This window comes from Tauraco erythrolophus, chromosome 6 (assembly GCF_009769465.1).
Source record: "Tauraco erythrolophus isolate bTauEry1 chromosome 6, bTauEry1.pri, whole genome shotgun sequence".
NCBI lineage: Eukaryota > Metazoa > Chordata > Aves > Musophagiformes > Musophagidae > Tauraco > Tauraco erythrolophus.
Genome location: NC_141470.1, coordinates 11,965,036 through 11,986,973, shown reverse-complemented (window position 1 = coordinate 11,986,973; position 21,938 = coordinate 11,965,036). Strand labels below are relative to the sequence as shown.

The window sequence follows — 21,938 nt, the reverse complement described above, 5'->3', positions numbered from 1 at the left end:
GCTTCCAGAGAAGTACAGCTTTACTGGCTAGATCAGGATAATGACTCAAAGCAGAATCATCCTCCACCTGAATAGAACATACTTGCTTTGAAAAAATGACTGACTGATTACAGCCATTAAGACAAGTTAAAAAATCTCAAGAGAATTCCATACAAGGTAATTCCAAACAAGGTAAGACTTCATACCTTCAAAACAAGGTAGTTGTAGAACACTGATTAAATCTTAATTTGCAATATGATTTAAAAAAATATATTTTTTAAGCACAGGAGTGTGCAAGCATTGCTGTTGTACAGGAAAGGGAGATGGGCTCGCTTTGATGTGTATTCATTTAGCTGTTTCCAAGCAGGTAGCAGCACTAGCTGATCACAACAGTCACTGGTATTTACCCTCCACCTATCCAAGCAGTAAACTGTTCCATAGGAGACAGCAATAAAGGAGGTTCAGATTTTACATGGAAATAAAAGAATCTGAGAAAGACGCTGCTTATGAAATTGCAGGATGAAACACAACACTCAATGGAAGGGATTAAAGGCAGCTGGCACACTCCTGTATATTATCATTCTAAAATACATGTGACTTCAAATATATATTATGTCACAAACTGCAGGAGACACCAATGATTTTCAGATATTTTCTGAACACTTAAGTGACTCCATTAATTTTTCAGATATTCTTGGTGGCTGCTTGACAGCAAGAGAGTAATCCTTGGAGAACATTCAGCCTAACGCTGTCGTATGCGATAGCTCAGAGGAAACAAGCAGAAAAGAATTTCGAAATATCTTCTATAAAGTAAACCAATGAGAAATAGCAGTAAAGTGTTTAATGCCTGTAATTTATTGTATACATACTCTGCAAAACTTATATGCATTTGGTGTGTGCAAAAGTATACACTTTCTTGGCAGCACCAGAAAACAGTTAAGCTATGTACGAGTTTTTAACCTGATTTGTCACATTGTGTAAAAAGACATTGTGCACAAATGATATCCCCAAAGAAAAAAAAATCATTGGCTAAAACTAGAAGCACCCTTATTTACACACTAACACTTTAATATTGCATCACACCCACTCACCAAAATAAATAGAAGTACATTCATCACAGTTTAAACACCAATCTCTCCATATATTTATTTTCTGACATGTTTTGGTCTCCAGAAATATGCTATATCTAGAAATACGCATCAGCTTCTAGAAATACGCTATATCTAGAAATATGCATCAGCTACTAGATTATGTTACAAAATGCAAAAAAAATAGAAAATTAGTTTTCCTGGACAATATTTTGAGCTTTACACAAAAATAAATCCAGATTTCCATAGAGATCTCATATACTTCTTGAAAGATTTTTTTTATTTTAAAGCACAGCACAGAGTTGCACACTAAGGCTTCCTGTGATATGCAAAACCCTGGCCTCCAAAAGACATCGCTGTAAAGTGAAATACAGCTCAAGTGTAAATACAAGACATTTTCAAAAAGTAGTCATCGATAGAAAGTGCCCTTCATTTGATTTAGCATTAACAGTAAAGAAGTAGCTACTGTAATTGTGCAATCAAAGCCAGACCTGGAAGGGTTTTATGAAAAGTGTGTCATTTCAAACCATCAGGTTTAAGGATATGGAATCTGAGATCGCAGAAACCAACCAACCTTTTTATACTCCTACATTCATTATTTTTTTTGACACAATTTAGTAAAAAAGGCACATTGTCAAACAGTGAATTAAAAGTCTAAAAACCAAACCAGAATTTCATTAAACACAATTAAGTCATTAGCTTCACATCAGATCCTTGTGAACCAATACAAGCATTCTTCCAGTTTTTCTTAACCTCAAATTCAGATGCGCTTTGGACAAGTGCTGAAGTACTCTCATTAGATTAACAGTATTAATCTGGCAAACAGTACACATGTTTTTGGATACAAGGTCAGGAATTAAAACCCGAAAGTTTAGTTGTTCCTTCCTAGCCAATTTACAAATACGCAGCAAATGCAAACACATTAAAACCCAAACACTTGTACAAAGTTTGGAAACCATTAGTATCCCATGCCAATTATGAGAAAGTACTTCTTGGCTGTAAAATTACAGAAGTGTCCTTGAATAATTTTTCATATGAAACAGACTAAATTTCAGCAATGATCACTGCGTGAAGAAAGTTATACAGTGTCTTAGGGAGGCTAGCAGAGTACATTCCAGTCACCATCTAAAAGACAAATGACAAAATGCATAACAGATTAAGAAATTTAACCGATCTTGCATGGTTAAATAATCAGAAAGTGGTGAAATAACCAGGTTTTATTTAACCTATATTTATCTGAAACACAGGTTTAACTCTCAACTGAACCAATTTTGAATTAATATGTTTCTTTTGCTTCGTAAGAGACGTTTTTCCCCCCCAACCAGGCAGGAAGTTGCTCATAGCTGATATAGCTGTCTGGGTTGACAGACCTAGAGTCTTTCTGCAGCTAAAAAGAATTTAAAAAGTAAGAAACCCAGTAACTTGATTATGGTCCCAGTGTTCATTGTCTTGAATAGATAATTCTGAGAACTACAACAGAAAATTTTAGATGGTCCCCATGAAGCACAGTCAATACAACACACTTCTAGACAAGCAGTCAGGTTACACTATCTCGCACGGTCTCAGGTGCATACACTGAGAAACAGGTTTTTTTGTTAGTTAATACAGAAAGTTAAAATACAGAGGAGCAATGACGGTGTCTTCATCTGGGCTCCCTGTCAGCTAATACTGAATTAGTTTACAGAATCTATCCCAATAGCTTACTCATGTCAGTGTTTTACTGAGGCAGTGAAATGCTACACCATTGACAGAACACATCCTAAAGAGGCAGATCTGTTTTTTCTTACATTAAGAGTCAGATGTTTAAACTTCAGCAGCTTCCAAGATTGTTCCTTACAGGTTGCTATCTGAACTGTTTCCTAGGAGCAGCACTGTTAAGAATAGCCCCCTGATAGGAAAAGTTCCTTTGTTGTTTTTTCTGTAAGTTAATTTTTTCCTTTTTATCCCTTTACTTCCCCACCCCCCAAACACACAAAGCCCTTTTTGTACTTTTCCAAGTACTTCTAGCAGTAAAACAACAGCCTCAGCAGTTGAAGCCAGAGGTACTATCAATGGAAGGCTGGAGCTTGAGGCAAGGCTGAGTAGTGATACTGGTGAGCTTTGAAGGGCAACATGGGGAAATCAAAACAGATGCAACACCAGATTTGAGCTTCAGAATCTCGGTACAACTCCTGCAGACTTACATGAACCCTGTGCTGATTGTAAACAAATTCAGTTACTGAAAGAAACAGTCTTTAAGTGCATAGTTAGAAATAATGTGCAAATATGGGCATTGGGGTAAGTAACTGAACTAACTCTTCTGCTGTACATAACATTTTAGATTTTTGGTTTGATGAAATTGATCACGAGTATGAACTAGTTAACAGGAAGCTGTTAATATTGAAGAGCTGCAATACATTCTAACAGAACTTAATTCTGATTTGCTTTCTAAATAGTAAGACTAATTAGATAAATGACTGCTTCACGTTTTAATTAATTTAACACATCGGATGTTTAATGCAAGAAAAAACATGTGCACCATACACAAGTTGTAAAAGCAGCAGAAGCTGTGAAACAAATGTGAAGATTTACAGGGCAGGAAAAGAATTCCCAAGCGTATGCTTGAGCCCAAAAGCACAAGTTACATACAAACACTAGAAATTCCTGTTTTCAAGGTGTGTACTTTTCACACTGAATTAGATTGGCATTGAAATTCCCGACACAGCAAAAGCCAACATAATCTTTTGGCCATATCTGTAACTGTACAGTTTGCAAACAACATGCACTTTTCTGTTTAGAAACAGAGGTTCAAATTATTTTTATGGGTCCTCAAATCAAAAAATACACAGCACTTTATTGCTTTGAACATCTGTGGCAACAGCTGAATCTACACCCAAGCTGCTTCTGTACGGAAGATGAAATTTCAATACTTTGAGGCTCAAGTCGGAGACGGAGTAGGAATTTCTCCAAGTCTCAAGAAGTATCAGGGAACAAGAATGCTATTCCATTCTTTCAAGTGAATGTAAAATTGGTTTATTGGTATATGGGCCCACACAGTTCTGAGTCAGTGCATAGCTAGTCAATATTTCTGCTGGCATCTTGAACTGGTTTAATCAATGGAAACATCTATTAACTTTATTCCACTGAATAATATGCATTAGTGCATTAATTTCTTCATAAAAAGCCAACCCTGGCAAGTATTAAAAATAAATATCTTATTTAGGTCAAACTAAAGCCTTGCTTTTCAGTACTTTAATCCCTTTAAATATTCTTTTGCCCTCTAACAAGCAAATGGAAACTGAAGTAGAGTAAGAGATGTATGGAAGCAGAGGGTAGCAGAAACATGAACAAAGTCAACACCAGAAGTCAGTTAACGTGTCCTCAGCTTCTTAGACTGTCGCTTGCGTTTTAATTCTTCTTCTTCCCGTCTCAATTCCTCTAAGTCCTCCTGAACACCGAGTCTCAAGCTGCCAAATAAGATTAAATCCTTTACGCACTGCTACTCAAGAAACATGAAGTTTGACTTCTACCCCTCCCCCAAGAAAAGCAATCCTAAAATTACAGCTGATTTGAGCAGAAATTTTAGATCAGTTCAACAACCACAAGTTTTCTTTAATAATAGCAATAATATAGCTTTAAGAAATAAAGATTTTATCATTAGATTAGAATCAAATCTTTTGATGGAAAAAATATTTAAGACTTTTGTGAAAAAAATATCAAGGTAGTGAAAACACCCTGATTTTAATACAGAAGGTCTTTTTTTTTCTGTAAAGAAGCTGCTGAAACATCCATCAATTCTTGCCAATGTAACTCTTACATACAAGTCACAGCAAGATTGACTCACCAATTTCTGAGAGCCACCTAGACCTTTTCCATTGGCAAGGGAGACAATGGATGTCAAACAGTAGAGAAGCTTTTGTTGCAGCTTCCTGGCTTGAGGCACCACTCAGGTAGCTACAAGCACAACATTGCTCTACCCTCAGTCCATCTAGCTGCCATGGTGAACAGGCCCATCGAAGAGACTCTGCTAATACAGCATGTTCTAGCAAATATCCACTCTAACTTAGCCCCATGACTTGGACAATAACTTTCTACCCGAGTTTACACCCGTGCATACCTCCTAGCTTCTTCTTTCTGTTGCTCTCTCCAGCTGCTCTCCATATAACGTAAGGCATAATCACTTTCATCCTTGTATCTGGAAATTAAATGTTAGTTTTCAGCACACTAAAAAAACATGATAATGCAGAGCTGAGTCATGAATTCACATCTCTTTAAAAAGAATAATCAGCTTGCCATACATAGATTTTAACGTTCTAAAAGATTCTAAGTTAGAAGCTTTAAAATCCTTGCTTTCTTATACCTTATGGTCAGACAAGAGCAAAGTATTTCAATAAGCCAAATAAGAGCCTTCATTTTCCAGCAGTTCCTGGTCATATCAAGTTAGATCCTCTTACAGAACAGCTAGCAGTATTGCATTTAGCAGTTCATATTCAGGCAGCTACATCTGATGAATTCTCAAGTACTGTAGACTGCTGTAGAAAGCATTTTAACATTCAATAATAGTGAAGAGTTCCTACGAATTATACAGGCAAGACATTGAAGAAGTTGTTTTCTAACTATGTCCTATTGCATCAAATTTTACTGCTCCCCAGAAGAGCATGGCAGGCAGTGTGAAAAGCAGGCAGTGTGAAAATTCAAGGTCCCTCTGCACAGAAGCAGCTCTAATGCTTGTTAAATTTCTGCAATGCAAAACCATTTCTGGATAACAGCACTTCCACCATTTCCAAAACATCATTTGTTGAACTATGTTAATTTCTGTTGTTCTCTTGCTTGTTCTGCAATACCTTAAAATTGACATTTTTCTTACCTCTTCCTGTCATAGCCGAATATCTCCCGAATATGTTTTGATATTTCTTCTTGGGGTTCACCTTCGTCTTCAATGAAGTCATCCATTTCAGAGTCATATTCGTCATCATCATCATCTATTTGTCTCTTGTAACTAATCGGTGGTCTTCCAAGACCTAAAGGACAGGGGAGTGAAAACAATCCTTAATTAATAACATTAATATAACATTATTTTAACAGTACTTCTCCTTGCTTTACCTTGGGCACAGCCATTTTACAGCTCTGGGCTTCCATGGGGAAAACTTCTGCCTCAAGTTATCTAGCAATTCTCAGAACCTCACTAAAAGGACACCTCTCCTCTCAGCTGTGCTATAGAAGATGACATGTCAGTATCACCAACAGCATCCTGAGCAAACTACCAGACAAAGTCTATGGTCTTGTTCAGGGCTTTCCAGGCTCTTATTTGCAAGAGTCCACGCTGCTTGTGCCTGTTCAGAAACAAATTTTTAGACCTGCTTGCTTACTGATACGGGGAATTTGCCAAAACACTTAAATATCAGTCACAGGTTTGCTGTGTGGTTTTAATTTTCATGTTTCACTTTGAGCATTAATTATTTAAGACACTAGAAAATTTTAAAGACTAAGCATAATTAAGCAATGCAGGAAGCGAGTCCTTCGATTCTTTTCTTTCTAACAGCATTAGCATACCAACATCCACCAGTCTGCTTAGTTTTCTTTCGCGTAATACTTCACGCCCCAGGCCTGTATTTCAAGGAATATGAGCATAGGTAAAAATAAATAAAAAGTAGTACAGCAAAAAAAGCATTCTACTGTTAAACATACTTTGTAAAAGGCAAATATGGTATTTTGTCCAAGTCTTCCTACTTGCATCTGTAATTATCAAAGACCCTCAGTGACCTCAACTCAGCCGTATACAAAAAATACAAAATAAATAAGTGAAAAAACTATTTGCTCTAGAGTTTTATACCTTGCGGATGAAACACAGGTCTATGCCCTTGAAAAGATCTCATTCCATTCATCTGTCCATTGCTAGGTCTTGCAACTAGGTTCTTAGAAGAAATAGTTTCCGACACAACAGTACACTTCGGTTTTACAGTTGCTCCCAAGCTGCCGCCTGGTCGCCCAGGTCCTGTGCTTGGACCGATTCCTGGCCTTCCTGGTCCTGCTCCCAAGCTGCTGCCTTGTCGCCCAGGTCCTGTGCTTGGACCGATTCCTGGCCTTCCTGGTCCTGTTGCCAAGCTGCTGCCTGGTCGCTTGGCTCCTGTGCTTGGACCGATTCCTGGCCTTCCTGGTCCTGTTGCCAAGCTGCTGCCTGGTTTCCCAGGTCCTGGGTTTGTGCTGACTCCTGGCCTTCCTGGTCCAGTGCCCAAGCTGCTGCCTGGTCGCTTAAGTCCCACGCTTGAGCTGCTGCCTGGTCGCCCAGGTCCTGTGCTTGAGCTGCCAGCTGGCCTTCCAGGTCCCATGCTTGAGCCACCACCCAGTCGCCCAGGTCCTGGGCCTGAGCTGCTGCCTGGCCTTCCAGGTCCTGTGGCTGAGCCACTGCCTAGCCGCCCAGGTCCTGGGCTTAAGCCACTTCCTGGCCTTCCAGGTCCCATGCCAGAATCGCTGCTCGATCGCCCAGGTCCTGCACTTGAACCACCACCTGGATGTCCAGGTCCACCTTTTCCCAAGCTGCTGCCGGATCGTTTTGCATTGGAGTTGATTCCATGCTGGAGGGCTGCAGCATTTCCTGGTTTTGTATGGGCAGACTTTTTCAGGCTGGATTCTTTAGCAGATGGTAGCCTCTGAGCCCCATTGGCCACTGGTTTGGAGGGTGGCACATGAGAACTTGAGCCAGACTTTCCAGTACCATTGACAGGTAATTTACTATGACTGCTACCAGTAGAGCTTTTTAAGGAGCCGTTTTGAGAGTTTTTTTCCATTTGGTCAAACCTGGAGGAAGATGATGACCGTGAGTGCTTTTCACTTAGCACCAGTGCTTTGGATTTCTTACCAGTGCCACTCATAGATGATGACAGACTGCCTTTTGGTGTGGAATGTTTATCTACTGAGCTTTTGAAAAGTTTTGCATTTACAGATTCCTTCTGAGAGGTCACTTTTTTTGAAGAACTGGGTATCCCTGTATTCTTAATCTCTTTCTCACTTTTCTTACGTATTTCTACTCTTTTGTTTTTGCGTCCCAAATACTCCCTCTCTCTCAATTCTTCTGCTGTTCTGGGTCTCTCTTCTACCTTTTTCACTGGTTTTATTTCCACTGGTTCATATTGTTTTTTTTCAGCAAGCCTTAAGAGCTCTGCAAAGTTCAGAGGTGCAGGTGCACTTTTGGGGGGCGCCTTTGGTTTCACTGCAACTTTGGATGGTTTCTCTTCATATTCTTCTTGCTCATGCTCAGATTCAGTCTGATTGTATTCGAGTTGCTCAGTTTCATCTTCTGTTGCATACTCAGCCCCTGGGGCCTGAGCGACATTCTCACAAGCTCTCCTCTTTTTAGGCTTCTCCTCAACAGGAATGCCATTATAGCCATAAAAATTATCCTTTGTTCGTGAGGCCATAGCTCTTGCCTTTCTATCATGTTTCAGTTCAATACGTTTAGCCAAGAGTTGTTCTTTCTTTCTTCTTTCTTCCAGTGCTGCCAAAGAAAACCAGGAGAAAGTTATGCAAAAGCACTACTTTTTATTTCCATTTCTTCCAAACTGATAAACCATTTAGGACGGCAGTTAGGGATATATGGCTAACAGCTATTCAAAATGGACCAGAAAGGATCATAGGTCTCTCAACAGGGCAAGAGCTAACCCATCTGAATCAGCTACTCCCAACAAACAAAGGCAAACAATTAAGTCAAATGCTGCTATTGCAAAACCCACTAAGAAGATTCAACTGAAGCAGCTCTCCAGAATGCTATGCAAGCTAAGGAGAATTACAGAACTTACAGGATCTCTGGGTAACAGAAGGAGTTCTGAGACTGGCCAAGAGAATTTTGAGCTATACAGAATTTACTATCAGATGTTTAAGGAAAGATGAGGAAAGGGAGGGAATCAAAGAGTATCACAGGTGTAAGAACTGGAAAACAGGCTGAGTGTGTGTAGAGGGGTGCAGGGGAGAGATAGAAGCAGTCAGCCACCTGAGTGCTACATTTGTCTGTGCCTCATCTCCACAGCCTGTCCTATATTCTTATTGAACTGGGTTTAGCTATTTTCTGCGTACGTATGCTCTCTATCTTAAGTCTATGTGTCATCTCCTGACAACATTCAGGCTGAACTAGCTGGTGAATAATATGAGAAGTCTGAACTCCAGATACTGGAGAGACCAAGGGAGTGGGGGCCAAATGCCAGAAAGTCTCAGGAAAAGCATAAATTCCTAGAAAATGGATTGGGCTACTTGTGCTGTGGGTGCCTGTAAAGGTACCATCCCCTGCCTATGTTATTCTGTTTTCAAGGGCTGTGACTATAGGGCATGTGAGTGCATGAATGCCTACATGGGATTCTCACTCATGACTGGCCCAGGAGGAGGAATATCCCGGGCCATACAGTCCATCAGATTTGGTTACCTTTAACAAAACATTAACATCAGAAGCAATGCAGTATTAGTTCATTCTATAGACTATTTAAAAGAAATACACAGTGGAAAAACTGTAGCCCAAACAAGGCCTCCGCCATGCAAATTTAAAATTTGGACTGTCTTGATACACTAGATTAAGACACAACAACAGGAACTTTTACTTTTTTTTAAACAGAAAAAGCTTTTCCAAGGTAAGTTAAAGTTCAGATGGTTTCTTGCACTATCTCTTCATCTTAACTACTTCTCGATCTCAAACAGTAGTGTAGCTGATTAATATTTGACTCCTCAGGAAAGTGTGCAAGCATCCCTAGTCTATCCTTAGTCCTGGCTTTCCCTTAGCGTCATTTATGTGCTTAAATTCCAGAAACAGATGTGTATCTGCAAGAGCTTTGAATAAGGTGATAAAGACTCAAAAGTCAGTGAAGGTCTCCCAGAGGAAATATTTTTGACTGTTACCTTTTTTTCTTTTTTCTTCTTCTTGCCGTCTGAGAAACGCTTGCACTGCTGCAGACTCTACACCCTTGACTTTTGGAACTTTTTTGGGAGGACCAACAGCCAAACTGTACCTTTTCTGCAAAGAACAAAGAAATATGTCAGAAAAATTAAGAAATGTAAAAATCTTCAAGTTTTTAAAACTGCAGAGTTGCTTAACAGTCATGTACTTGACTTTAGGCATAGAGATGGTAGAGAATACACAAACAACAAATTCCCACTGAAGCTAAGATGGATACACTTGACTCCCAGTCATACTTGGGTTCAGGCTGACTAAGGAGCAACAGGCCTCAAGTCCTTGCAATGAACTTCTGAGCTAGAAAGCCCCTGGCTCGCAGGGAGTGAAGGTGTCTTGAAAAATATTTTGAAAGGTGGTTTCAAAACCCAAAGTGCAAGATAACCAAAGTACAGAAGAAGATACCAGAGCTAAAACAAAGACATCCATCTTGTCTGTACTATCGCCTAGCAGCCAACTACTTCACCCCGTAAATACTGACAGGATGAGCCCAACCTGAGCTCTCCCTGAACTGCAGCTGGACTGAGTGCCAGCTGACTCTCCCCATGAGCAAGGACATCTCTCAAGGTTAGAGATTCTTTGCCTGAGATGAAGGGATCCTTCCTTGCCCAAGGCAGAGATCCCTTACCCACAACAGATCCTCAGTGACTGACAGCACGCTGAATTAATATTATGAAACATTACTAATCCATGTAGCTACTCAATATTATTATATACACTGTATGGACAATTCCATTAGACATAAATGACTGACCAAGTCTGAGACTAAGATTGGATCCAGCCACACCTAGGCTCCAAAAGGAGTTTAAAAAGCAAAGGGGTCCACTCTGAACCTCGTGACTCAACAAGAGGGTCCTCCTTACTCTTTGCATCTCCGATCTGTGTGAATCATTCTAACTCAGCTTTCCTTTGTAGGTTTCTTCCATGCAGTAATTAATAAGGTGATTCTTGTCAAGCTTATTGAACCTTGTCAAACCACTGAAAATTTTGTTAAATTCCATCAAACTCATTGAACTCTGTCAAATTATTATTTTATCTCAATAACAGAGATTGCTGCTTCTCTTTTGCGTGAGGAGCATTCCGCTCATCCACAACAGGCCTGCACTCAGCTTTCCAAAGGAATGAGCAGAAAACCAGAAGACAGGTAGGGAAACCAAAACAAAAAAAAAGAATAAAACGTGCTGGACTGAGAAGGAAGGCAACAGCTGCATCAGTAATGGAATAAAGATATTTCAGTTGAGCCTTAGTCTTTGGTCAAGCAGGAGACAAAAGCAGACTACAGCCCAACCTGCTGAAGTCTGTTCACTTCCAGACTGCAGGTTTACAGGTCCATTAGGGCTTCCAGCTTTTTTGTGGATGCTTGTTTCAGTTTCAGGTTATCTTATTCAGTGAAAATAAACAAATCAACTCAAAAAATGGAATTACTCCAAAAGTAAGTTGGAACTGACTTCACCAGCATCATTAGTAGGTTAGTCTAAGCCCAGTGACACTTATTTTAGTTCTTGCTGCAGTGATCTTAAACAGAAGACTACCGTACATCAAGGAGTTAGTGTTCCGCTGGCCTGAACAGGAGCAGGCCTGCACTCTGCTCTACTTATCACTTGAGACCAGACTAACTGTGACAGAATACACAGCCCCTACTTGGTGCCTGGAAATTGCACCACTTCCATCTGGTGTAATTTGCCTGGAGAAGAAAAGGCTACTGCACCCTTTCAATAGTTAAAGGGCACTTATAAGAAAGATGGGGACAAACTTTTTAGTAGGGCCTGTAGCGACGGGCCAAGGGGTAATGGTTTTAGACTAAAAGAGGGTAGATTCAGAGTAGATATAAGGAAGAAACTTTTTACGATGAGAGTGGTGAAAGACTGAGGGAGGTTGCCCCGAGAGGGTGTAGATACCCCAACCCTGGAAACATTCAAGGTCAGGGTGGACGGGAGTCTGAGCAACTGGATCTAGTTGAAGGTGTGCCCTGTTTTTTGCAGAAGGGTCAGAGTAGATGACATTTAAAGGTCTCTCCCAACCTAAACCATTCTATGATTCTATGTCTCATCATATCTTGAGGTGAAGCAGCATGTTTTCGTAGAACATCCTTTTGCTTGGCAGGGAAAGTGTGTTATCAATAGAGCTGTTTACTTCCAAGAACATCCTACAAAAGCTCTAAAAACTACAATGCCGGCCATCCTTACCACAGAGAGGATTTCCACTGCTTGCCATGCCTAGATGTCTGTTCAGTGCTGTACAATTCAGGGTTCCAGCAGCTGAGCAGAGGTAAAGTTACCTATGCTATCCACTTTTTTCCTTCTCGTTACTGATTAAAATAACATTTATTGGAGACGTTAAGAGTCCAAGTGCCTTTCTTACTGGGATCTATAACAAACACTTGCACTAGTGTGCTACACCTGTTCAGACATTACCTTTCAAAAATATACCAATCACCAGATTGGGCTTTAGAAAGATAAAATGGAAAGAAACAAAGACTTTGATCTTTTTCCCACAGACTAAAGAAAAACAAAGCAATGAGAAGGACACAGACACTTGGAACAATAAATACAACAGAAGTCAGTTAAACCCAGAAGCAGATGGAATATGTTCAGGAAAAAAACAACTCTATTTGATGTTTGAGAGGTTTGGGTTGTTTGGTTTGTGGTTTTTTTAATTCCAGTAGTAAACTAATAGATGAAAACCTAAACCAAGGTCTTCCACATGGCAAGTTAAGATCTTCACCAATGAAAGAGCTGTGAAATATGGTCTCAAATAAAGCCAGTATCACTAATTAAAAAAGCCACGTAAGTCCGTATTCTCATAAATACCTTCCAATCCTCATATAGCCTTGTGCTGGGTTTACAGGAGGGGCTGCAGAAGTGGCCCCTGTAAGTAGCTGTGAAAAGCTTCCCCAGCTCCAAAACCCATTGGACCCGCCTCTGGCCAGGTCAGACCCTCCATCCCCTCAGGCCAGGGCCAAGTCCATCAGTGTCTCTGTGAATGCCCTATTTAAGACAGAGACAAAGGAGCCCAAACAGGGGCTGGACCTCCACTGGAGATAGGGGGGAGGCAGGGGCTGTCTCCCCATCCAGGCACTGCCCATGCTGCACTGCCGTAACCAAGGTTCATCAGGCCTGGGACAGCTGCAGCAGAGAGAAATGAGACCCGAAATGGCCACGCAGACACCAAGGACAGTGAAGATGGAGCAGGAGAAGGTGTGCCAGAGCTGAGATTTCCCTACAACCTGTGGTGAGACAGTAGCAGCTCCCCTGCCACCTGTGGAGATTTACAGTGGAGCAGAGATCCACCTGCAGCCTGTGGAGAAGCCCACACTGGAGCAGAGATGCTTGTGCCTGAAGGAGGTCGCAGAGAATGGTCTCCGTGAGCTTCTGGAGGCTGATGACGAGGTGGAAAGACATCTGAAGCCCATGGAGAACCCCATGCCAGAGTGAGTGGCAGCTCCCTAAGAAGCTGTGACTCTGTGGGGAAGAAGCCTGCGCTGGAGCAATCTGATGGGTAAGGATTGCATCCTGCGGGAAGGGCTCACATTGGAGAAGTCTGTGGACTGTCCTGTGAGGAGGGGATCCACTGGAGCAGCAAAAAAGAACATAAGGATTCCTCCTCCTTTAAGAAAAGAGCAGCAGAAACATGTGATGAACTGACCTGCACTCCCCCATTCCCTGTCCCCCTGCACAGCTGGGGAAGAAGGGAGCAGTGGGGGAAAGTGTTTTTTGAGATTTGGCTTTGTTTCTTGTTATCCTCTCTGAATGAGCCCTTAAGGAACTGTTTTGTCCCCAAACTGAGTCCATTTTGCTGAGGGCCATGGTTGGTGGGTGATCTCTCCCTGTTCTTATCTCGACCCTCAGGCCTTTTGTTACACTTTCCTCCCCTCCACCTCACTGAGGGGAAGGAGTGAGTGACTGACCTCATGGTGGCTTAACTGCCAGCTGGGCTAGACCACGACAGCCTTATGAAACTGAACTAAAAAAATTAAATCAAAATACCTGGTGAAGATACCTGCACACAAATGTCTTAGAAGCAATGAGGCAAGCTAGTAGCGTAATTTTGTATAGATTTCAGTACTGTGTAATGGAAACCTTCATTCTTATCTCCAATTCATTGAAACAGCAGCACAAGAATAGATCCTTGGATTACTTTAATTACTAACATGCAGACCTATACATTATCTTGTATATACACACACTAAGCAGCAAGGTTCAGACACTCATTTCTAAAACGCAGCCAAAACTGGCTCCAAGAAGGACAGCTACAATAACAGCCATTTTAAAGTTGCCCTTAGTAATTTCTGAAACAACTAAAACAAAGTTATGAAGGTACTCCTGCAATGTACAAAGGTGGTGTAAAACCTGACATGTCTCGTCACATTAAAGACCCGTCACAGTCAAGCTCATTGTCCTGGTTTTAGCTGGGACAGAGTCAGCTCTTTTTTTTAGCAGCTAGAAGAGCTCCGTGTTTTGGTTTTACTCAGAGGCTCGCTCTGAGAAGAATGTTGATAGCAAGCTGATGTTTGTAGTTGGCACTGAGGTCTCAAGGACTTTTCAGCTTGCAGTGTTCTTGCCAGTGTGCAGGAGCACAACAGGATAAGGGGGGAGCATGGCCCGGACAAGGGGTCCACAACTCTCCTCACAATTTGTACTTGGACTTAAGATTGAGGGCCAAACTGGCCAATTAGTATTCCATATCATGCAGCATCATGCCCAGTATAAAAGTGAGGGTCAGCTGGAAAGAAGGGCTTTTTGCCCTTCTGGGACTCTCACTTTCGGACTCTGAGTGCTTTCTCTCTCTCTTGCTCTGTCTCGAGGCCTCCTGTTCATCCGGCATTGCGTTATCAAGTTTTATCCGTTTCGGGATTGCAGCTTCGTGACAAGACAGGCCTCGGTCAAGGGGTGGTGAGCAATTACACCGTACATCACTCGTTTGTATATATTTATCCTTGTACATATCTGTACATATATACATTGGTAGCGGTAGTAGTAAATTGTTCTTATCTAAACCTACGGTCTCTTTTTTTTCTTCTTTGATTCTCTCCCTCATCCCTGGGGTGGGGGAGTGAGCGACTGTGTAGGGTTTGGTTGACGGAGCAGCCTAACCCATGACACTCGTTTACCAAGATTCACCTCTGTACAAGAGAGTTTATCACAATCTGAGAACTTATTTTGTAAATCCTTGTCACTTGGAGAAGCTCTAACTCTGAACGACTTTTGGTACTTACAACTGAAATAGTTAGTCCTAGCTATGATGATCAATTCTATTTGAAGGATAAGACGACAGCTGAAGCTGGACCCCTGTCTTCTGGGAAGCTGAGGTCCTTCCCTCTTCAACTTTTGCAGTGTTTACACCAAAAGCATTCCAAGATCTAACTGTACAGGAAACCTGAACCACAATGCAGTACTGCCTCTCAATTTTTGCTCAAACGTAGCCCATGACTCAGTGGCCCAAAGTAATCTGGCATGCTCCACCTAAATCAGAGAGAAGCAAACCAATTCACACACTATCAGCAAAAATCCTTTCAGAAAAATGCTGAAGCAAATTAGTACCTTAGGAACTAAACTATACTGCTCTGTAGTATAATGTCTACATAAATTGTCTTACTCTCAAAGCTAAACATTTCATGATTTGCCATTGGTAACCTAACTTGCCAAAACTTGTTTTAATAACTCAATGTCTACACAGTTTTTAAAAACAGACAAAACAGAGCACTTTCAAAACAGAGGATACATTGGATTTGATCCAACTTAAATGATTCTATGATTCTGAAAGAGTTTTAGGCCTAAGGAGCACCTTTCAAAACTGCTAAACAGCAGAGACAAACGTAGATTGATCTGTCCTGTTAGGAAGCCTTATAAAGAATTAAAGTGATGGGGAAGCAGTTTTCAGGCTTTGTTTTGCTGCACTGCAACCAACAGTCCTATCCAGGAGCAGGTTTGCAAAGCAGCTTGACAGACACGCTGTTTTCTCACTGCCACTGATGTGGCAAATTGTGCAAGGTTTAAAAGCCTTCCTTTCAGCAACATTTCTTGATGTTATCTAACAACTGAACACATAGCTAAACAATTCACAAATGAATTCCCATTTTCTATACTGTGAATCACTACTATTGTTGATAACAATTTTGTTCACCTTCATTTAGAAACAGCATAAAATAACCAGCTTAAGTTCAGTCTTTTTAAAAGCACTGAACCACACTCATGTTCCACAAGCACCGATAAAGTGTTTTACTTCCTGCAAATGAATGTGCATCAGACTCCAGGTAAACCAGACAAAATAAGCTGGGGCATGTCACTACTTTATCATTCAAGCAGCAGCCATGTTATTCTGGCTTTTTATAGCTATCACCAACTTGGTTAAATCAACAGAGAAACACAGGAATGTTTAGCCTTTAGGAGACAGCAGGTCACGCTGTTCCCAGAACACTGCACTACTCAAGCTGTAAACACTTATTATCTCTCTGGGTAGAACCTAGTGACAAACTAACAAAATATCACTGAGATACACAAAACAGACACTGCTTTACTCAAAGGAAAAAGTCTGTGGAAGTGCCTTTCTTCAATGGTGTACCCTGAAGAAGGAACAGGTCTTTTGCCACCAGCGAGTAGTACTTCTCCTAAAGTTTCTCATTTTTTACCTTCATCCCTGCAAACCTTGCCATAACTACCTACTCTAACTGGCTCTCCCTGAATCTGACCCATGCTACTTTAAGACTACAGTGCAAAGCCCATTACAGCGCAAAATCTTATTTGTTTTCCATCTACAGTCAGGATAAACTGTTTCAGCGGGCTATGTCGCATACAAAGTTACACGGCTGACAAAGCAGCAGATTCTTCTCTGAACATGTACCTCAAAACAAAGATGAATTAAAAAAGACTGGTATTAATATGGGAAATAAAAAATCCCACCAGGCTGTATGTGCCAATGCATTCACACACATGCATACTGACTTGTGGGAGATATCCATCAAGTACAGTTTATATACATATAAGTCTTCCATCCCTTAAACACAGAGCATCAGTGTCTAGTAGCCAGCCTTGGCCAGCAGGCAAGCTCCAGGTCACAAGTTCAACTGTGTAATCTGCAACCAAGGTTTTGCTCTTAAGTCACTGACTTTCTTTAAAAGATGGCACACGATCCTGATACAGCTGCAGCTGTTTTGGTATCAGCATTCAAGCACCAAATCTCAGACTGTAAAACAGACTTTATAAAATTATTGTAAACGTTGTGGCATCCAAATGGAGCCCCAAAAGGTCTAGACCAAACACTACACCCAGACACAAGCAGGAGAAGTAGCACTGCCTTTCATGATGATCAGTATTTACACAGGTAGCAATGAGTGATCAATTCTGTCAAACCTCATTATCAGAGCACCTGTGCAACTCATCATTTTTGCTGTGGCCTCACACACACCATGTAAAGAAAATTCCACTTGTGGTATCCAGCACGGAAAACTTGCAGAGGTTCTCACAGTGTGGGGGTTTTTTGTTTGCTTGTTTTTCACTAACAAGTTGTGACCCCTGTACAATGTTACAACACTTTCCCTGTTCCTCCTTACCACTCAGCAGGACACAGCCTTCGCCAATGGGAAGTCCCTGTTTTCCCCTAAATAGTCTTCACAGTACAACTCACCGATAACATCACTAACCTAACAGTGCATCCACCACCCCACATCCTCGTTCGCAATGTCACTCCTCTCGCAGTGCCCTAATACTGGTTCCTCAAAAGGCCCCTTTCCAAACTGGTAAGTAGTCGTTTGTGTTATCAGCCCAGGGGCCTCTGCTATCCTGTGCTGGTACTTCCAAGGCCTCTGCTACAGTCTTATCACTGTCCACCCTGCAGACACCACACTGAGGTTACCAGCAGCTCACAGTTAGACTTTCTTAGAATATGCACACACAATGCTTTCTCAACTACTGTTAGCAAGATTTAGTTGTGACAAAGTAAACAGTAGTTACCAAGCATGCTTAAATTTGTTTGATTTCTCTTCAGGTTCTAACAATCCCTGCCAAGAGAAAGGCTTTACGGGTAAGAGCATTTAAACTATCAGTTCATACTGTTCTCATCTCCCCAAAACATACATTTCACTCCTAAAAAAGCTAAAATAATTTTAAGATTTTGCAACTGCTGTCACAACACTCAAGCTGAACCATTAGCTGAAAAAATGCAGAGGCTTCTTCTGCTAAATGTTGCTTCACACAGTAGAAAAAAATAATTTTAAAAGCATACTTTATTCTTTCATTTAGGTAGTGGCATTGTGATCCTCATTGTCTTCTGCTTATGCAAAAGGAGACCAGGAATAGGAAAGGCTGAAAGGTTTACACGTTTTAGTCAGTGCTTGCAAGAACCTGGAACTTACCTACCAAGTTCAGTCAAGTTGAGAGTAAACACCCTCCTCACGCCTTGCCGACTTTTCACATTGCGCACCGTACAGTCCTCCTCCCACCGATGCTGATACAATACAAAGCATTTCTAAGTCCTGTTTTGAGACAAGTTTTAACCCCTTAAATGCATGCACACCAATCAAACAGGGGTCTGATCCTACGACAGCAACACACACTTCACAGCCATTCTCCATATGGCTCTTGCAGGGCTTCTCCTGCCTATGAGCAAACATTCAACAGTTTGCAGATCAGTTTCGTGGGCAGGCTCCGCAACACACAGGGCCCTCTGAACCAACTCTGGGATTTTGCTACGGTTTTACTTCCCAAAGACTTAATTTCTGGTAGCTACAGGTATTTGTCAGCTTTACCGGCAGCTATTTTCTAACGATTCATACTCACTATGTTATCAGTCCGACTCCAAATGAGACTTCAGCAAGTGCTGACGTGGATGAAAAGCTGTTTCAGTTTTGGGTCACCTCTGCCTGGTTAAATGCTATTCTGCATCGGATTTTTTTCTAAGTTCTGTTCACCAAGGATTGTGTTGCAAACACCCAGTTAAAAGGAGCAGGGAGCTATGTGAGATCATTTCTAATAAATTATTAATGACAACAGAAACAAGGTGAAATAGAAGAATGACTTGGTTCCAACTATGCTCAGTGTTGTTTAAAAAACCTGCAATACCATTTCATACTTTTAAGAATATCTTCCACACAAACACTCAAAGCACTTGACCACATCCATTATGTCACATAACACTTTTGTGACATACCAGATTATACCAATTTCACCAAAAAGAGAAAGAGTTACATAGTAAGGATTTAAATCTTACTGGAATCAACATTAAATCTCATAACTGGTATCATGTCTAATCTCAAGACCACACTGGAAATTTAATGAACAGCTAACATGGACATATGTAAGAAGCTATGTACACACACAGTACCGATGCCCCTATAGAACACAGGCTCTTTTCAGCAACTGCTATGAAAACCATTAACACCACATTAGTAGCTTACATGCTAGCTCACATATGTACTGTTTTATTTAGAAACAAAACCTGATGCAGCTAATAGGGCACTGAAAGGCTGATTTCAGCAATGTTCCCTTTGAATCTGGATTTCCATAGGGAGATGAACAAGCAGATCCCTTTGTACAGGGACATGATGCAACATCTGTTTTATGCAGGTCCCTCTTATGATACAAGGCCACACTGTGTCTTAAACAGTTTTTCTATGGTTTCTACTTATGATTTATATACACCACTTGTGCATGTTACTATTTTTCATGACAACAGGTGTGGAATATTTCATTTAGTGCACTGTAAAGTTTAAAATAAACTCCTCAAAGGGAAATTCGGGGGATATGCTGATCATAATGCAGGAGCTAACATTTCTGGAAAACTCTTTAACTTTACATACCAGTAAGTTTTGCAATTAGTCTGTATGGTATTTTCAATCAAAAATATTTAAGATTAATTATATTCCTCTTCTATGAGCATATTTCATGTACTGGTTACTTTGACGCCTGTTGATCAGAAAACCTCCAAAGGCCCTCTTTGGAAGCCTAACAGCTGCAGATGTTCTCAAGTGGTGCCAAGTACAGCTCCACTTTTGCTCAGAGACTAAAGCCATCTTTTCAGGTAAAAGCTGCACCACTAACGCATTAGAACAGCAGGAAACCAAACTGCTTCAGCTATGGATTGAATTGCACTCTCACTCCATGAGTTAATCAGGTAAGCAAATCCTAATCCTGCCTTTTCTAAAAAGGGTAACAAACCCCTCATGTACTGCACAAGTCAGACTGCCCCCCTCCACCACTACATCTGCAATAGTGAACACAGCTGGATGAGAAAACCAAGAAAGTAAAAAGAAGCTTTAAACATCTAAAGTAAGAACTACAACAACCCAGTAACAATTTAGCAGAAGAGTTTAAGAGTCATAAACCAGGCATTTCATTTATGTTACAAACCATGTTTCTATGTAGAGTATGAGACAAACTAAATCAGGCTAAGTATCAAAGAGTACATTATATAAGATTTTAAAAACACAACCTGACAAATTACACGTATCTACTGTACGGCTGGTCCCTATTATCAGCTGTTCACAATATTAGTGACCATTATCAAAGTTTTACTACCAACACAGAGAGACTGAGAATCTCTCAATTCTAAAGCGTCTCTGTTTCAGCAGTGTGAGAACTAAAGAGTATGTTTTTTCTGGTGTTCATATAGTTTATGCTAAAAACTGCTACCTCTCTCTCATTTACACTGGTTTAAAGGAGCTAATCATAGACACACAGAACTCTGGCACTCGGAAAAACAGAAAGAGTGCTTCCCTAGCTAGTGGCTACCAAAGAGAAAACATTTTTTATCTGAGTAAGTACACGACTTATAATTTGTGTCCTGCCAAAGGAATGAAACCCCGTATACTAATGTACCAGAAGGCCACAGGCCCTTCCTGCTGCCAAGCTTCATTCGGCCAAATAAGTGGGTTATTTCATACTGAATCAATGTAAAACCAATAGCTGGAGTTAAAATACAAATTGCTGTAATACAGACTTCAGAATAATATTAGCAACAAACCAAACGCTTTTCACCAGCCATGCCCATACAGTTGTTGCAGGCTATTCCTTAGCAATGAATACAAAGGTACTGGACAAGGCAGCACATTCATCCCAAACTTGTCATTCTTTGTCTCCGACCCGCATTTGAGACGTGGCAGACTCCTGTTTTCGGAGCAAACATAACGATTTATCCGACTTCTAACCACAACCACTGCCTTCTCCCGCACCACCGCTTTTGCTCTCGGGATTCCGATATTTTCGGCGACCAGAAGGCGCAGACCCCGGCCGCCCCTTCCCAACTCCGAGCGTCTCGAGACCTGTTGACAGAAGGAGCCCCGCTCCGCCCCCCCGGCACACAGACACTTCTCCGGCCCCCAGATGCGAGTCCCTCCGGGCGGCGAGGCGAAAGGCCCGTCCAGCCGGGCTCGGCGGGTGCCAGCCGGGCCCCTAGGCCGGCTCCCCGGGGCGGGCTCCCAGGCGGAGGCCGCGGCGAGGCCCAAGCGAGACCCTCGGCGCCCCGCGAGGGGAGCGCGGGACGCCCGCACGACCCGGCCCGTCCCCGAGCCGCCAGGAACCGCCTCCCCGGGGGCCACTGGAGCGCGGACAGCCGGGGGCGCCGCCGCCCCAGTCACCGTGCCCGGCCTGACGCTTCTCGCCCCCTCCCCGAGCTCACCGGCACCGAGTTCAGCCCCTGCTGCTCCGAGGCCATCACGAGAATATTGCGGAAATCCATGGCCGGCTCAGCGACGCGGGGCTGAGGCAGCCGCCCCGCTCCTCCCCGCGCCCGGCAGAGGCGACGCCGCTCGACCGCCCGCCCGCCCCGCCGCACCGCTCGGCCCCGCTCACTTCCGGCCGCCCCCGCCTACCCTTTATATCACCTCGCCTCGCGCCGGCGTCACACCGCGCGCGCGTCACTTCCGCTGTGACGAGCGCCTCGCCTCGGGAAACAGGGCGGCTGGGGGAGGGGCGCAGCCGTGCCTCGGACGGTGGCGGCGCCTGGCGTGGAGCCCCGGGAAGCAGCGG

The 21,938-nt window shown here is 42.2% G+C and overlaps 1 protein-coding gene across 2 annotated transcripts; it reads right to left on the bottom strand.

The window, feature by feature from the left end:
* Window positions 1–445: 445 nt before the first annotated feature.
* Window positions 446–21,689, bottom strand: SPTY2D1 (SPT2 chromatin protein domain containing 1). Of its 2 annotated transcripts, none has more exons than XM_086613651.1 (6): window positions 21,589–21,689; window positions 9,927–10,041; window positions 6,880–8,541; window positions 5,914–6,067; window positions 5,164–5,241; window positions 446–4,513 (listed from the first exon to the last, which is right to left on the bottom strand). In XM_086613651.1, the coding sequence occupies exons 1-6, from the start codon at window positions 21,646–21,648 to the stop codon at window positions 4,417–4,419; spliced, it is 2,166 nt and encodes a 721-aa protein (XP_086469777.1). In that variant the 5' UTR covers window positions 21,649–21,689; the 3' UTR covers window positions 446–4,416. The 2 variants fall into 2 exon arrangements, 1 of the variants encoding a protein (XP_086469777.1); XR_015222212.1 differs by lacking the exon at window positions 446–4,513 and adding an exon at window positions 5,407–5,578 and having other exon boundaries at window positions 5,206–5,241.
* Between the last annotated feature and the right edge of the window lie 249 nt (window positions 21,690–21,938).

Excerpts from the sequence above, each read along its gene's own strand:
- SPTY2D1 (XM_086613651.1), bottom strand. The coding sequence starts at position 21,648 with ATGGATTTCCGCAATATTCTCGTGATGGCCTCGGAGCAGCAGGGGCTG. Across the intron at positions 10,042-21,588 it reads AGGGGCTGAACTCGGTGCCG|AAAAGGTACAGTTTGGCTGT; the intron begins GTGAGCTCGGGG and ends TGTTCTTTGCAG. Across the intron at positions 4,514-5,163 it reads CAGAAAGAAGAAGCTAGGAG|CTTGAGACTCGGTGTTCAGG; the intron begins GTATGCACGGGT and ends CTTATTTGGCAG.